The 18,728-nt window shown below is 26.3% G+C and overlaps 2 protein-coding genes across 4 annotated transcripts; both read left to right on the top strand.

Annotated features, from left to right (window-relative positions):
- Positions 1–1,088: 1,088 nt before the first annotated feature.
- LOC149883623 (uncharacterized) lies at positions 1,089–4,429 on the top strand. Its single transcript, XM_090098608.1, has 7 exons — positions 1,089–1,402; positions 1,501–2,419; positions 2,667–2,959; positions 3,082–3,294; positions 3,353–3,362; positions 3,660–3,852; positions 4,013–4,429. The coding sequence occupies exons 2-7, from the start codon at positions 1,532–1,534 to the stop codon at positions 4,315–4,317; spliced, it is 1,902 nt and encodes a 633-aa protein (XP_089954734.1). The 5' UTR covers positions 1,089–1,402; positions 1,501–1,531; the 3' UTR covers positions 4,318–4,429.
- Positions 4,430–4,924: 495 nt separating this feature from the next.
- Positions 4,925–18,564, top strand: LOC145186032 (dnaJ homolog subfamily C member 7-like). 3 transcript variants are annotated; one of them, XM_090099228.1, is made up of 15 exons: positions 4,925–4,961; positions 5,565–5,717; positions 12,374–12,465; positions 12,681–12,919; positions 13,167–13,241; positions 13,337–13,455; positions 13,700–13,769; positions 13,858–13,941; positions 14,224–14,480; positions 15,175–15,248; positions 15,458–15,604; positions 17,306–17,364; positions 17,509–17,602; positions 18,042–18,107; positions 18,366–18,564. In XM_090099228.1, the coding sequence occupies exons 2-15, from the start codon at positions 5,593–5,595 to the stop codon at positions 18,413–18,415; spliced, it is 1,551 nt and encodes a 516-aa protein (XP_089955354.1). In that variant the 5' UTR covers positions 4,925–4,961; positions 5,565–5,592; the 3' UTR covers positions 18,416–18,564. The 3 variants fall into 3 exon arrangements, with proteins under 3 accessions (XP_089955354.1, XP_089955352.1, XP_089955353.1); XM_090099226.1 differs by having other exon boundaries at positions 4,954–5,150; XM_090099227.1 differs by having other exon boundaries at positions 4,954–5,225.
- The last annotated feature ends 164 nt before the right edge of the window (positions 18,565–18,728 follow it).

Genomic DNA, 18,728 nt, shown 5'->3' with positions numbered 1-18,728 from the left:
CGCAGAATCGGGTATTGCGTCTACAATAAGGGAATAATATTTCACAGTTTCTCTTTCCTTTAAAATACAAGTTCTCAAATAATTAGCACAGCATGATATAAATTCATTGGTCAAGTAAAGTAAAACTCGAATTTTAATTTCGATTGAAAAAAATTCGATTTTAAATTTTACAAAAGAAAAATAGCAAGAATAAAAAGAAGAATATTATCTTAAAAATTCATGTTTTTTGTCTTAAAGAATTTTGGAAGCGATAAATAAGATTTAAAAAGAGATTTTTTACAAAAAAAATTATTTGTACACACACGCGGGAATTGTAATTGTTAATAGTAAAAACTCTAAAATCCTTTTTTTTAAAAAAACAGTTCAAATATTTAAAAGTTCATATAGTAAAACCATTTTAAAAGTGGGAATCATAGAATTATGTTGCTGAAACAAGTTTCTTTTTATCTTTGAATTGAGTTAATATAAAGTACAGGAAAATGCGAATCTTCAAATTTTTATAAATAGATATTTATTTCATGTAGTTTAAATTTTCTTTTTTTTTTTTTTTTTCCGTTCTGACATTATTCCACCTGACATTTCCATTCTAAGTTGTTGTAGCAATCCAATTTTTTCGTATTTTCAAATGTTCTATGAACATTCCAATTTAGTTATCCGATTTTTTAAAACTAGTTGCATACTTTGAATTTAAAAATAAATTTTTTACAAATCTTTCAGAAAAGTGTTGGCTTGTTTTTTACAAAGTTTATTTTATAATTGTTATATTTAATTTTTACAAATTTGATAACTTTTACCCGTACTGAAGATATAATGTAATCGCCCGTCTGAAATTGTATTATTGTTTAAGTGTTTCAAATATAACCACAGTTGCCGCTCAAACGTATTTATCTACCAGAAAAAAAAAGATCACGGGCAAAAAAAAGAAATTTTCTTTTTTTTTTCTTTTTAACAACTTTGAAGAAATTAAAATTATATACGAAAGTTGAAATTCGAAATATTTAAATTCTTACATTTTATCAGATAAAATATTGTGAATTAAGCTGAAATATGACGTTTATCAGCATTCTCACGGTGATTCAATACTTATTAAAACTTGGGATTTTATTATGCGCATGCGTTAGCTGCAAATACATAAATATCATTATTTTAATTAAAAGTGTTATGCTTTCATTTTACAGTGCTTACTAGTTTGCCCGTTTGCTTATGTTTTTTTGTTGTTGGTAAACTTGATCTTGTAAATATAGCAAAACCGATCACAAATGAACTTGATTGAGTATTGTAATTATTAGAATTTGAAGTAGTAAAGTTGCTTTATTGGGATCAACAAAGCTTTGTTTTTAGCGAAATTAACACATTTTATTCATTTATATTTTAGAAGAACTGAAATTTTTGTAAGATTTTGGTAAGTTAATAACAATACTCCTTCTTTTTATCTTTTCAAAAAAAATAGTCCCTATTACCAGTCATTTTTTTATAAGAAAATATAATGTTTTTGAATAGGGAAGGTTTCACGAAAAAAACTCCGTAAAATATGGCGAGTAATCACCAACAAAAACTTTCCAGAGTGTGTAGAATATGTGGAAACCTTTTAGGAAAAGACAGTTTAAAAACTGACAGTAAAATAGATCGAATTTATAAAGCTTTTGGAATAAATGTATCAGAAGATTCTCAGTGTAGTCATCCAGAGAAAATGTGCATGAAGTGTTATACTTCTCTTAGAAACATCGAAAATAGAGGCAGTAAAGTTTTCAAAGCTCCAAAAATTTGGGTAAAATGTCCAACAGTTGAATGCAAATGTGTTTTTGGTATTCCTGGTCGAAAACCTCTATCTAATGTTGGGCGACCAAGAAAGGTTAAAAAATGGACAAAATTTCATTTAAAATCATTTCTTGATTCATTGCCTATACAAGAAGATAAAGAAATTTTAACAGAACTAAACCATGAACAAAATCCACATATAGTTTTATGCATTTGTAAGATTTGTGGGGAAGTTATGAATCAGCCTGTCATGCTAAAGAACTGTCAACACTCATTCTGTAGCTTGTGCATTTTATCAAATGTTAAAGATAAATTAGAAAATGATTCAAATTGTCCATTATGTAAAACTAACATCACAATTGACAGCCTATCATATTCTGTCCATATATCTGAAATTATAAAACATTTAACTATTATATGCAAGAATTGTGACAAAAAAGTATTTTTGAAAGACAAAAATTTTGAAAATCATGACTGCAGAAAAATATCAAATAGCACCATAAATGAAAACGACCAATTAGTTAGCATAAACAGTTTTTACCAAATCACTGACACAAGTGAAATCCCACGAGAAGCCAATGATGCTGTTTTACATATCATTAAAAAAAAGTTGAATCAGTCCAAAACATCTACAATAGAATTTTCATCCGGTGGGCCTAGGGTAAGAAATATGTTTTAACTTTATAGCAAGTTAAATAGTGTTTACTTTTCTATTATGCTAGATATAATTATAATTATTAGAATTGTAGTAGTATTTAAACTTTATTACATCATTTTAATGCAATCTATATTTTAAGCAAGAGTAAACTAGTTTGATTTAGTTTTTTTAATATTAAATATAACTTATAAAAAAAATATAAAATATTATTTTATTTTCTATTTTAAGTAATGTTTTGTTTAATTTACAGCCACTTTGTTTTGTTTCTGCTCCCAAAGCTTATAAAGATAGCGCAAACTGTAGTAACAGCACTCTAAGAAAAAGACAAAAATATTTATTGGAACAATTCAACCATACAGCTGGTAGTTCTAAGGACTCTAAAATCTGTCAAACAGCTGTAATGTTAAAGTCATATGATAATGATGAAGCAAATGAAATTTTAACTAAAGCCAATATTGGAAGAGTGGATTTAAATGCAGAAGAAATGGTTGCTTTAAAAGCTGATATGGGTATTCCTTGGAATAAATTGAAAACTATGGCTAGGTAAATATAAATATGGAACTTAAAATACTTTTTGTAATTTCGTTTTTTATTTGAGAACTTGTAGTTCATTTTTACAATTGTTTATAATTGCAAAACTTATTGCTTGTATATTATTATTCTAGGTGGTTAAATTCGAAAAATATTAAAATTGCTTCAAACAACAAACAAAGAGTTGTTGCAAAGGAATGGGCTGGAAATGATTTAGTTGTTTTAGATGGACCATTTACATTTCAAAATGAGAATAATAATGCTGTTGTTGAAATTAAACTAGCTCCTTGGGCATATATCAACGACCTACCTCAAAATATAGAAAACCTACTAAATCTTATGGAAAAGTAATAACTCATTAATTTGAGATATTTTTAATAAACACTTAAATTTATAAATTACTAGAAAAATAAAAGTTAATCTTTATACTAATTTGTATAAGATAAGTATATATATATATATATATATATATATATATATATATATATATATATATATATATATATATATATATATATATATATATATATATATATATATATATATATATATATATATATAAATAAATGCATATATGTGTATATACAACAAACTGTTTTATTCTATATAATAAAAAAGTGTATTGCATAAAATAATATATTTAATGCTCAATGCTAATAATGCCTTGATTTATGAATTGATTTGACTTTTTTTGATATTTTTTTATTTATAGCATCAACCATTGCTTGACTTATGCAATTCGATTCCAAAGCTAGTTGTAGACCTTGGATTTATAGATACTGGTGTTCACTTACAATCTATTGATGTGAGCCAGAAATTTAAAAAGTTATTTTCATATTATTCTAAGTGTCATAATATTATGAATAGTTCACACTATTTCAAAGATAATGATATTCAGGAGCTTGGTAAATATTTAACTGACTTTTTCGATTTTACTCTTGTAAATTTTTCTCTTGATTGTAAATTATAATACCTAAACTACCTCTTGTTATTTTTACAGTATGATATTATTGAGTATTATTTTTCTTTATGTATTGTATAATGGAAAATTTCGTCAATTTTTAGATTTAGCAATCAAAAAACTCATGGAATTTTATAGATTTACATGGCCAGATGCTTCTGTAACACCTAAAATGCATTTACTTGAAAACCATGTATATCAGTTTATTGAAAAATGGAGATTAGGAATCGGTGTGTATGGTGAACAAGGTGGTGAAAGTTTACACGCCGAATTCAACAATCTTAATAGATTATTCTGGCATATGAAGGGTTGTAGTCGGCTAGAAAGCACTGTTAAAGAACATTTTTTAAGAAATCATCCTAAAGCAAAAGATATAAAGCCAATTGTAAAAAAAAGAAAAATGAGTTAATAAAATTTTACAAATATTTTTGTAAAAGAATTTTAAAATTAGTTGAAAATTTGTTATAAATTTTAAAAGTTTAAAAGAAAAACAAATTCCTAATTTAAATTTCATTTTCAAATTGACCTTATTGATTTTAACCCTTAAGCATAAATAAGCTAACCTTACATTTTTTTCAGTCAAAAAAATAAAATAATTTTTGCCTAACGTTATATAAATTATCTCGATTTAAAAAAATGACTGGTGAAAATGATTAATATAAAATTTTTCCTTAGAGTATCGAGAATAAGAATATGTTTTAATTTTTATCCAAAAAATTTTCAGTCGCAAGATATTCTATAAATAAGTGAGGGGATGCTGTTTTTTTTTCACCTAAAAACTTAATTATTTTAAACAAAAAAATCTCTTACTTTACGACTTATTATTATTATTTTTTTTAATTTAATAAAGAGCTTATCAATTATATAACTTAAAAACTTTTTATTTTTTTGATTGCGAAGACTAAATAGACATTTAGAAAGGAAATCAATCACTAAAGTTTTTAGTTTTTACGGAAAAACTGCTCCGCCATTTTTTTTAATTTTTTATATAGTGTAATTTAATGCGCATGCTCACAATAACATCCTACGCTTAAATCACCGTGTTCTAGCTAGGTATAAATTTATCTTACGAACGTATCTTTTGTGCTTAATCTCTAACTCAGGAATAATAAATTTGTATTTTAAAAACAAAATATTCGTTTGTAATACGTTAGAAGAATGTTCGAATTGTTCACTACTTTTCAAAGGCTTAAATCTCGAGAAGAGCATAGGAAGTCTTATAAATAATTATTCTAATGATAGGTACTTATTTACTTGAGAGGGAAGATTGGGGAGTATCTTGAGCTAAAATTACTAGAAGTCTGTTATGAATTCCTGGTAATTACTTAACGGAAAATATTTATTTTCAGGAAGTCATTACCGGCTGCTTATAAATTTCCCGTATCTCTTTTGTTTTCTTTTACAATTCTCTTTCATATCAAAGAGTGGATAAGACAAAGATCTTTTAGTTATTTTCGTTTTAATTGATGAAAACGTTTTATTTGATTCTTTGCAACAGTGTAGACAATAATTCTTAAAAATAATGATAATTTTAATTACTAATTTAACAAGTTAAAAGAATCAGAATAGCTTTTTAAAAATAATGAACATTTAATTCTCATTATTATTTATTAAAATAAACAAATGTTTAATTGAAATATTCTACGGTATTTCCAGAAAATTCTCAAATTGACGAATATCTAATATGGCGACACCAGACGTATTGACTGCTCGTAGTCAAGAGGAAAATATGGATATTGATGCTCAAAATTTTAAAAATGAAGAATGTGATGTAAATGATTTGGAAGAGTCTCCTGTACTAAATCCGAAGTACTTTTTTTAAAATTCATTTATACTTAGAATTTGATTTACAATAACTTGATAGCATTGTCATACTTCCAGGGTATAATACACATAGATCTATATTTTGCTTATCTTAAATAGTTTTGGTACCTTTACCAATCCTTACCAACATGATAAAAAATGTTCCTTTTTTGAGTGAATAAAAAAGTTCAATATATACTCAACTTTTGTTTTCTGGCAAAAAATTTACTAGGTTATTAAAAACTGTTATAGTAGAAAATAAACACTTTTGTTTGCCTGGTAACTGTTGTATATATATATATATATATATATATATATATATATATATATATATATATATATATATATATATATATATATATATATAATTTAGTACTTAGCAATATATCTTTTTCATCTAACTTCTTTTCAAGCATATATATGAATTTATAAAATTGAGTGATGATAACTTAAAGTAATATATTTGTAATAACAGTACATTTGTAATAACTCATAATGATAATGTATAATAAAGTGTTTATTGCTTTAAATGTTATTCTATCAAATAAAAAAACTTGTCATATCTACTTAAGCATCTTTATTATTTAATTGCACCTGCACTTTTAAATTTCAATCTAAATAGATCAATTGAAAAGTCAAAAAATACCTAAAATTTATTTTTTTTAGTACTTTGGATTAGCTCAACTTTACTAAGACTTGAATGCTTTAATTGTTTTTTATATATAAATAAAAATTTTAGTCTATAGGATATAGTAACTGATAGAAGTACTGCTATTAAATTATTCAACTTTATCATTAAATTAATTTAAGTTCTTTTTTGTTATTTTTCTTTTGTATTTTCTTTAAATTATAAGCTAATTAGATAAACTGTAATTTTTTAAAATTCTCTTTTTAAAGATTTTTAGATAAACTTTTTAAAATATAAAGTTTAAAGAAAGATAAACTTCAAGGTAGACTTTGCAAAAACAATTTCTTAGTTAAATGAAAGCTCTGGTTGGGTGTAAAATGTTTGCTAAAATGTATAGATAACAGGGTGTTTCTATCTATATTGTGAAGTTTTCAAGTTGTTTTCCTTTATTTCTCCAATCTAACATTGTGTTACATCTGACATTGTGATTCTACATACTCAATTTCTTTTAATTTTATCAATAATTAGGATTAGCACAATCAATTTTAATTTTTTGATTTTTGGAAAAATATTATATGGTAAGTTTGAATAATTTGAAATTTGGTTAACTTTAAATTGTCAATTTGGGGTATCACAGGTATTACTTGATACAAATTGTGTTTAATTCTTGTTAATCTGACTGTTGGTCTTTTTATTTCTGCACTTTTTGTAAACAATGTAAATAATATGGATTTTTTTTTTTCTAATTCCTAAAATTCTGTAGTTTCTGAATAAGGAATAACTACTTTACACTGATACATTTTAGATGCAAAGCGTGAATTTGTTAGTTCTCATAAATATTAAACACCAGTTACATTGTTAAACTAGTTTTTTTTATAATTAACTTATTAATAAAAAAAAGTCTAAGAAATTGTTTCTGTTATGATTTATTGGTAATTGTTTTAGATGTCACTTTGATGATAATGTCAATATTATTGATTAAAAAAACTTGTGTTGCACCTGAATTGGAGGGACAGAAGGTATATCAAACTTCAAGCTTCAAATTTGTGGAAAAGTTTTGAATGTACCTATTGACTATCAAAATTGTGAGCAAATGTGCCTCGAAAACAGTATTGTAAAGCATCTAAAAGTTTACTCTTGACATCCAATCATGTGTTTTAAATATCAGAAAACTTCATTTTAAATGAAAGAATCTAAAAAAATTTGTAATCAGGAACAAATGGTAAAAATCAGGAAACATTTATTGATAACCTGAATTATATTTTGATGGTGCTCAGGATGTCATGTTTATTATACAAACACAAGATTGTCAGTTTCTGGAAGCTCAATGTAAAAAAGGGCACCAAGGTATCATGGTAGGAATTGATTATGCTTTACATTTCCTTAAAAACATGTAAGCGCCATCAACAAGCTTGAATACAACATGCAGATTTTGCCAAAAATACCAACAATATTACATTTGTTGTGGTGAAAATATTTTGAAGATTTTCAGGCTCCTAATCACTAGCTTCCAATTATTGTATCATAAAAGGTTATAAAACTTTTATTTATCCAAAAACTCTATGATGATACCCCACTTACAATTGCAAATAAAAACTCAAAGTAATATAATCTGTGAGAGAAAGTTGCAGGTTTCTTTTATGACAACCATTTCAAATGGTTGTCATAAAGTAAATGGTTAATGGTTGGTTTTGTAATTGGTTTAAACAAAAGTTAAAATGAAAACTTGTAAATTTAGCTTAATGCTATCATGTTTTGGAGATAGTGATGGAACATGTTCTTTATCTTAATAATGTTTTTAAGTTTCCAAACACTAAGTTATTTTAGCATTTCAAAGAGTATTAGACTTGCATTATTGAGGCAAGATTTCTGCAACCTTAGAAAATGAAATGTTGGTATCTGTGGTTGTTAAATAAAAGACCAATTGTTGAATTCACAACTTAATTATGACTGATTCAAGGTATATGGTGTTCATTCAAGGTATTAAATGATCTTGCTGAATGCAGTGCTTATGGAGGAATACAATTGTTCTTTAAAAAGATATGAAGGCCATAAATCATTTCAATCATAGCATCATTTCCAATCCTTTTTAGCTGCAACTAAATCTGCTGCCCTCAATCAGATAATACTTTGAAATAAACTGTTCAATGCATTAAAGATAAAAGACTAGTTTAAACTACTATACAAGTTTAACTATCATTTACTTGCATTTTGGAAAACTTGTTTTTATGCTTTTTGTTCATTTTATAATTACAATATTAAAATATAATCCATTACCTAATGCATCATTAAATTGATTTACACTGAATGTTGACAGAAGAAAATCACCCTAATAAATTATACATTTCACTACTCTATAATGATGAACACTGATTTCAATTAATATTACTAGCTGATATCAAGGGAAAAATATCCTAATGAAAACTGTTATTCATAAATAATAGTGAGTTTGTTTTTTTTCATCACCATTCTAATTGAAATTATCCTTATCAAAAACCTCATGTAGTGTTGAACAAGTTTATTTTTCTTGAATAAAACAAATGAATTTGCTTTTTTCTTTTTTTCTTTAAATAAAAAGTGTAGAAAAATTTTATAGAAACCATAATGCGTTTGATATCTGTTATTACATTTCTGAACAACCAACATATTTCAAAGAATTGGTGATTTGTTATTTCAAAGTTATGTAAATTTAGATAAAAGTCTCTTTTTTTTGTGTGTGTTTCTGGGAAATTTTACAATGAAAAATCATTAAAATTAGATTTAAATTTTTTAAAATTGTTCAAAATTACTAGATCTGTTTTCTTACTCTACTGGTATTTTCATCTACTTTTTGCATTCTTGTTGTTAAGAATGTCAAATACAAACCATGAAGACACTAAGGAGTGACAATACTACATTGATAATTGTTTATAATTATTAATTAGTGTTACAAATTTTACTTGATATTATTAATACTTTAAGTTGCCTGTTTGTCCAAGAACAAAGGAGTTTAAAAAGAAATGAAATAGCAGTTTCTTTTCTCTTTATGCAAAGGCGCTTTAAAGTCATAGCATAATTTGGAGTAGCTGAGTATAATTTTTCATAGGAAGTTAATGGATTACTAATAAGCAAATTTTATACCAGTAAATTTTAATGCAAAATGTTAGTAGAGTGTATGATCTGACCAAAAATTGCACTGAGATAAATGCTTTAGGCTTATTACAAAACATCTTTAATGCATTTGTAAGGGCAAATTAGAAATATGGATAAGTCATCTTATGTGTATACTGTCAGGAGCAGAAAGGGAGTGGCAGCATATATACTCTTTTATCAGCAGCCTTTGCTGCTTTGTAACAAACTGCCATTATGTATAATTGTGCTATGTAAAAACCCACTTAATTCATACAAAAATGATAATCATCTATCATGTATCATTTTGGCCTATAACTTTCACAAAGAATATTCAAAGCTTACTGATTTCTGATAAAGCCATGTATCATTTAACTACACAATTGTGTGTAGTTTTTTTTGAAAATAATGCAATCTATTTGACCATTACTCCACCTCACATGACTAAAATCTTGTAACTTGTTAATGTATGCTGGTTTTGACAGAACCAAATGTGTTGGAAAAAATGTTCACAAAAGAGTGTTAGCCAATCAAGATTATGTTCTTCAAATAAATGACACAAAGAAAAATAAAGAGGATAGAACAGAAAATGATTGCTCATCTGCAAATAAGAAGAAATATGAATGGAAAATAAAGAGTTTATTGATACGTTATCATTTTAATGATTATGAAGAAGTGAGTTCAACTCAATCGAGACCTGAATCAATTGAAAGTATGTTGAAACCAAAAAGGCTCACCAATTTTGAAATCAAAAGCTCAGACCAAAAAACAATTTTGTATATTCTTTTATGACAAAACAATAGTAATGGCAATATTGCGGAGAATCAAAAGCACCTTTCCAATCCAAGTAAGAAATCAAACAACCAATAAATATGAGCAAAATACAATATATTAGTCACTAGCAGGTCTGTGGAGTCAGATGTGGAATTGGAATCTGCTGGAATCAGAATTGGTAAAAATTTTACAATCTGGGCATTTTCAACAATTCCAGCAGCTATAAAATTTCTACTGACTCCATATTCCTGTTGGTAGAGTTCTGTAAATGTAGTTCAGTAATGTGTTAATTGTTGGTACTTTTCAGCAAATCACTAAATAACCAAAGAAAATTGTAGTAATTTACAGCACATTTGTTGTTCACTTTTGACTAAGTGTTAAATATTCAACATATTTAATTCAAGTTTCAATTTTTCAAGCTTGTGAAATTATCAATTATTGGGAGACATTTGCCACAAAGGTGCTTTTGCAATAATCTGGTATGTACTTCCTGTTATCCTCAACTACTTTGGACAAGTTTCTGCATTTTTTTTATTGATTCACTTAAAGAACTTATTAGTGAAATTGGGGACTTCAGAATATCATTGATAACTTTAATCCTATCAAAACACACACCTTTGATTTTTCAAAATGAAGTACTTTCATCCCAAGTTGAGGGCTCATATCTGGGTAAGATGACTATATCAAGTCCATAATCTAGTGATATCAAGTGATTGTATGATTTTACTAAATGATACCACTAGATCATAGAATTGCCTTTTCTCCAACTTATTACATTGAGAACATTGGACATTTGATTCACCTAATGCTCCAATCATCTCTATTAGTCATAACTTTCACACTCAACTTTTTCTTTTCATGTTATACCTTGCTAGAAAACCATGAAAGTGGAGACTTTTCTGAGTAAAAAATACCACATTTAATTCTACACTTTTCTGAGTAAAAATACAACATTTAATTCTGCAATTTTTTTAAAGATGTCTTTCAAATAGCTTAGTTTATAATAGTCTATTATTTCACTTACCCAGTTCAATCCAATTAAATTATCAGGAATTTTCTTTGTCTGCAATTTAGGGCAGTATTAAAGTCACTAGGTCTAATGAAAATATGTAATGTAATAAAATAGAATCATTTACTTCAACAATCCAATAAGAAATTTGATTTTTGTATTTTTTTAACAGCTTTTCAATTTTCATCCTATTTTTATGTAATATAGTATATTTTATTTTATATAATATTTTTCATTTTAGGTACATGTCTGATAAATTTTAGGTACATGTCTGATAAATTTTAGGTACATGTCTGATAAATTTTAGGTACATGTCTGATAAATTTTAGGTACATGTCTGATAAATTTTAGGTACATGTCTGATAAATTTTAGGTACATGTCTGATAAATTTTAGGTACATGTCTGATAAATTTTAGGTACATGTCTGATAAATTTTAGGTACATGTCTGATAAATTTTAGGTACATGTCTGATAAATTTTAGGTACATGTCTGATAAATTTTAGGTACATGTCTGATAAATTTTAGGTACATGTCTGATAAATTTTAGGTACATGTCTGATAAATTTTAGGTACATGTCTGATAAATTTTAGGTACATGTCTGATAAATTTTAGGTACATGTCTGATAAATTTTAGGTACATGTCTGATAAATTTTAGGTACATGTCTGATAAATTTTAGGTACATGTCTGATAAATTTTAGGTACATGTCTGATAAATTTTAGGTACATGTCTGATAAATTTTAGGTACATGTCTGATAAATTTTAGGTACATGTCTGATAAATTTTAGGTACATGTCTGATAAATTTTAGGTACATGTCTGATAAATTTTAGGTACATGTCTGATAAATTTTAGGTACATGTCTGATAAATTTTAGGTACATGTCTGATAAATTTTAGGTACATGTCTGATAAATTTTAGGTACATGTCTGATAAATTTTAGGTACATGTCTGATAAATTTTTTAAATACATCCTTGAATTTAAACCTAAGTTAAAATTTAATATGAAAACAACTTTTTAGATTTATAAATTCGGTAAAAATGGGATCTATCGGAGAAGTAGAACACTATACAGCTCTACTAATCCTTGGTATTGTAATCTGTAAGTTGGCAATGTTTTTAAAATCTTTTTCATTTTTAGAATTGAAGCTCTGGCTAAAAAAGAGCAAGGAAATGAAGCTTATTCTCAAAAAGAATACATAAAAGCTGTTCAACTCTACACTGAAGCAATAAGTATATTTTTATTATATAGTTAAAAACTTTAGACATTTTTTTCCTCTTGTTATTAGAAAATTTATGTATATTAACATAAATAAATACTGATACCTTAATAAAATAAAATTTTATCAATTTAGACTTTTTTTAGACTTTATTTAGAGTTTTTGTTAAATTACAAGCATAAAGTTTTAAAAATAATCTTTGGTATTTTTTGCATCTGTTTTATTTAGAACTTGATCCTACATGTGCTGCATATTATTGTAACCGAGCAGCTGCATATATGATGTATCAGGAGTTTAAATTAGCACTTGAAGACTCATGTAAGGCTGTTACTTTAGACAATAAATTTGTGAAAGCATATCATCGATCTGCTAAATGTTATATTGCTACTGGGCAAGTTCCTCATGCTTTGAGAATGCTTGAGACTGCTAAGAGTATTGAACCAAAAAATAAACTTATATTAGATGAAGTAAGTTTAGTACTTTTTGTATAGATAACGTTTTTTCAATATCATTGGTTTAAAATTATTTTGCAAAACATATGTACTTATGCATGGATATTCTATGAAAAAAAAAAAAAAAAAAAATTTTGTAGCTATTAAAAATTGCTGTGTTTGTAAAGACATTTTTGAATTGATTTCACTTATATTTTAAATCTAGGTAATTTAAAATTTTTTTACTCAACGTACTATTCTGTAGAAAATGCTTAATATTTAGTTGCGAGCTGCTAAAACAATGTCTGATTATGAATCACAAGGTGCAAAGGCTTATGAGTGTGGAGATTATCGGAAGGTAGACCTTTATCTAAACATGATGTATTTTAAAAATTTTTGTTATTCAATGCAAATTCTCCTTTCTCTATAATAACCCAGATATGATATATTTAGATAGAGTTTTGTATGCGTAGACTCCTTGAGTATGCACCGTATTGTGTAAGCTATAAAGGTCTTCAAGCAGAATGTCTGGCTCTTATGGGAAAGTTCAATGATGCTCAAGTAATAGCCAAGTAATATTTTTTAATATAATACATTTGCAGGGTTACTTGATCAAATAATCATTTAATATGTTTATCTTCTAGTTGATTTTAAAGAGTTTTAAAAATGTGAATAGTTTTATTCCACATTCTTTGTTATGCTCAGTTTGTTTATAAAAAACAGAGTAAACCTTATTATGATAAGTAAAAAGGAAATAGCAATTATCCAAGCCAAATGATAATTCAACAATCATTTACATTTCAATGGTTTATTTAGTGATATCTTAAGGAAAGACTCTAACAATGCTGAAGCCCTATTTGTTCGAGGATTGTGTTTGTATTATCAGGTAAATAAAACAAGTTTTTAGGATTCTTTAAGATTTACTGTTTCCATTTTCTATATAATTAAGTTAAAATAATTTTTAATTTGTTTAGGATCAAACAGATCGTGCTTGTAAACTATTTCAGCAACTTTTAAAAGTAGATCCTGATTTTAAAAAAGCCAAAGAAGCATATAAAGTATGTATTATTTAGAGCTAGGTTTATTTATAGTTATTAAATATGCCAGTACATGATTTCCTGAAACATAACAGAGCATAAAAGTTTAATTTTATTATGATTATTTTATTATGATTTTTTTAGTTCAGAACTTTACATTAAATCAAAACAACACTTTCATTTTAAAATAAAAAATGTTTGGAAATAATAATTTTACAGCTGATGACTGAAATAAGCAATAAGCTGCTGCATAAATGGTAGCTTGCAGGCTTATAAGAAAAATCTTGAAATATTTTATTTTAGAAAGCAAAAACTCTTGAGGCAATGAAAGGTAATGGAAATAATGCATTTAAAGATCAGAAGTATGCTGAAGCTTGTGATTTTTACACTAATGCACTCAATGTTGACCCTCTTAATGCTAGTGCAAACTCAAAAATATATTTTAATCGTGCTACTGTTAATTATAAACTTGGGCAAATTGAAAATTCTATAAAGGATTGTACATCTGCAATAGAACTAGATCCAACATATTTAAAGGCCTACTTAAGGAGGGCAAAATGGTGAGAGTTTTAAAAATAGCTGTTGCTTTTTTATGTATGTTCCTAAATTTATTATGAAACATACAAATAGTAACTTGTCCTGTTTTATACTGCTTTCATTTTAAAGTCATCTCACATAGTAATGTAAAGTTCAAAGGGTTGGGGACAAAAAGCTAAAAAAAAAAAGGACAAGTTGCTATTTTTATGTTTCATAATAAATTTAGGAATGACAATTTTTGAATTATGCTTTTTTTTTCTTCTAACCTTAAAGTTGCTTCAAAATTTTTAGTGATTTTTTTGTTGATACCTTATCTTTAATTCTAATACTATTTTATGCAAGTATGATGAATTGCTGTTACTTTACACTATGACATTAAAACAACTCTTTGAGAACTTCATAATTCAAGTTCTCAAAGAGTTATCAGTATAAATAGATGACATAATTTTAAGTTGAAATAAAAGCAGAATGTGTATCAACTCCACACTATAATTTTTCTTTCTTCAAACAATCAATCAGTTCATGCTTCCTGAGAAAACTATAGTTAAAAAAAAGTTTCTTAAGCCAATTTGAAGTTAAACAGGTTGTCTCTTATTTAATTTCAATTTAGTTCAAGTACTTTTATGCTGAATTGTAGACAAATAGTTTTATATTTGTAATCACTTGCAAAATAGGATAATTGAGTAATTAAAAATCATATTTTCTTCTTTCTTTAAGTTACATGGATACAGAAAAATATCAAGAGGCAGTAAACGATTATGAAAAAATATGCAAAATGGATCGTAGTGCTGGTATGTCATGTCTTGTAACTTGAGTCTGTAATCATCGATCAATAAATAAAGATAAACAAAAAACATAGTTAATTTTTACTCCCAGAAGTTCAATAAAATGTTCATTTTTGATTGATTAGGAATAAAGATTAATCAAATTAAGGTACATTGTGTGCATTTTGTCTAAAAGCAAGAAAATATACAAAAGAGGTTTTTGATAAATTTTTTAGATAACAGACATCTCCTAATGGAAGCTAAACAGGAACTTAAGAAAAGTAAGCGCAAAGACTATTACAAGATACTAGGTGTTCCTAAATCAGCGCAGGATGCAGACATTAAAAAAGCATATAGAAAAGAAGCATTAAAGCATCATCCAGGTTTTTCCATTATGTTTTATGTTTTTCCATTTCTGTATATTTCTCAGGGAATACTCCTACTAAGAAATGATTAAAGAAGAAGGTTATGTAACTACTTCTTGCTTTCATAATTTTTATTTCCAGCATAGCCTTAGCATTTTTTATTCAAATTTTTATATACAGTTTAACTTGTTTTAACAATCAAGTTATGTAGTTTAATTTAGTTAATTTTTAGGAATATATAAATTTAGTTAAATTTTAGGAAAATAGGAAATCTTGTTTTGTGTATTCAAAATGTATGCATGCACTTCAGATTTTCATATACGAAGCTCCAAAATGAAAGTTAGGCCTCTTTACTCTTTAGGTTTATAGTAGTACTTGGGTATAGTTAATAATGCAGATTCCTTTATTTGTATTCTACAAATAAAACTAACCACATTCTGATACTTGATATTGTTTTCTAATTGCTACTAATACTTTTAACCATTGTTACTAATCACCACATAGTTAAACCTTTCATCACTGTTACCATTGTTACCATTCGCAATCAAAGTTATGAAACCAATATTTTTTGTTGTTGTTTTTTTTTTACATAATCTGTTACTTCTTTAACTTAAAAATTTATCTCTTGATTTTTAATTACACCAGCTGTCCATAACACTTTAGAACATTTTTTGATTTGCCAGAAAAAAGTAAAAAAAGTTAAAAAAGTTCATGTACTCATTAATGTAAAATACATGTAAAAAGTCATAAATGTAATACTCATAAAAATGTGCTCATAAATGTATTAACTTTTTGTCTTTAATTTTCCTTTTGGGTTCACAATTGAGTAAGCAGCAACCATTTATCAAATTTAAGAATGGGGTCTAAAAAAAATCTTTTTTTTTTTGGACCATAAAAAAACTATCCAAATTCAAAAGAATTACCATAAAACCAAAAAAAATCAAAATTAGATTTTTGAAAATAGCATGACTTAGTGTGCACCCTTAAAATCTGCACAAATTTTTGAAAATGGAAGGTTGTAAAAAAAAATAAGACAATATTTTCAGCAAAATAATTTATTTCATATCATTTTTCTATGAATTTCAAACAAATTACTGCATGGTATTCCACTGCTTGACAACAGAGGCCTTCAGAGCTGCAATGCTGTTGTAGGGAGATGCTCAGGCCTTTGGCTCAACATATGCCCATATACTGTAATCTAGAGGTTTTAAATCTGGGAAACTTGGTGGCCAAAAAACTTTCTCCTAAAAGTCTGGTATGTTTTTTCACAACCACTCCTGGGTCTTTCTGTGGTGGAGCCCCATCCTTTTGGTACACAGTTTTCCTGGCTGGACAAGGTCTTCCAAAATTTTAATGTACAAATCTGCACAAGGTCTTCCAAAATTTTAATGCACACAACCTTTAAGGAATCATTAATTATTTTGAGTACAGAAAGTTAATGTCATTTTTTTATTGTTATTTGAAATCTTGATTAAATTTGCTTTCAGAATAATAATAAAAATTATAAAAAAGTTAATCAAAATTTTTTTTCTAAAATAACATGCCTAAGTTTATTTTTACAATAAAAATTTTTGTTCTAATGCTTATCTCTTTAATTGAAGATAGTTGTTGCTTAAAAAATGGTTTAAATAGTTTTTACAGGAAATGTGAAGTATGTTAACATTTAAAAAGTCTTCTGTTTGCATACATAACTCTTGGTTTATATTGTTGTTTATTTAGATCGACACTCTAATTCAACAGAGGAAGAAAAAAAAAAGGAAGAAATAATATTTAAAGAGGTACTACTGGTTTAAAATTATAAAATCTTAATATATGGTTTTTCAACCAGTTTCAAAAAAAAAAAATTTAGAATTATTTTTATTACAGATTTTTAAGTAAAAAAGTAAGTTTTGTTAAAAAAGACTTTTTCAATTTTAAAATAGATTGGTGAAGCCTATAGTGTTTTATCAGATCCGCAAAAAAAACAAAGATATGATTCAGGCCAAGACTTAGAAGAAAGTGGAATGGATATGGGAGGTATGAAAATGTTTTAATTTAACAGTGAATGTAGTCATTTTCAAGTCATTAAGACTGCCATTATGAAATAGACAGTGAAAGCATTTTAAAAATGTTTATTTTTTGTTATTGTAAAAATACGAATAGACTGAAAAGTATTTCTTTTTTAAGAAAAACAGCAAAACAAATTTTTGTCTAAGAAGTAATTTTTTGGTCTTCTTAGTAGTGATCTTTACTATTATCTTTTTTCTTTTGTTACAAGATTGAACTTGATTTGTTTTAGTACCTTATAATTATAAGCATATCATTTTTTTAGATTTCTCACATTACATTACACAAATTTTTATTTTTTTTGTTTTGATTATTTAAAGTTTGTAAAATTGATAAAATCCATTAGGATTATATTTAAAATGTTCATAAAACAAAATTTTTAATCATTATTTTATTGGTTTTGCAAAAGGTTTTGATCCAAATGTGATATTCCAAACCTTCTTTGGAGGTGGTGGTGGTGGATTCCATTCTCGAGGTTATTTATAGTTGCATAATAAATTTATTTCTAATTAAATTGATAGTATAATTGGTGGGTATCATAAAATTTCTCCATCTTTTTATATTTCATTGTCAGCTCTATAGATTTATAAGCTCTTTAAAATGATTGAAATTATTTTCTTTTTTGTTGTGAAGAAATATTTTATGAAATGAACATAAAGGAATTACAAAAGTTTGTTTAGGTTAAGTTGTAATCATTTTAATTAAATTTTGTTAACTATAACTAATATTTTAGGAGGTCATCACAATCAGTTTCCAGGGGGATTTTCGTTTTCTTTTGGATAACTTTATCTGAAGTAAACTTCAAATGTCTGAGTGTGAGACTTGTTTTATCTCAATCTGAACGGGAACAAAGCAACTATTCAAAATTTCTACATCCTTGTCAATTTTTAAATGCAATTTATATTAAATAAAACATCTTTACTATAAAGAAATGCATACAATTTTTTTTGTATTTTCTACCACAATAACTATATAAAGCTTAGTAAGATGAAGATCAATATGATCACAACAGGTTGCTAAGAGCTATCTCCTAGTTTATTCTTAAAATATTCATAGCTTTTTTATATCAATGGATTTTATTTGTAATATAAATTTC

This window comes from Hydra viridissima, unplaced genomic scaffold, assembly GCF_058129835.1.
Source record: "Hydra viridissima isolate aposymbiotic clone 2 unplaced genomic scaffold, HvirCarnegie_v1 scaffold_9, whole genome shotgun sequence".
NCBI classification, from domain to species: Eukaryota; Metazoa; Cnidaria; class Hydrozoa; order Anthoathecata; family Hydridae; genus Hydra; species Hydra viridissima.
This window is presented reverse-complemented; position numbering and strand designations above follow the sequence as displayed.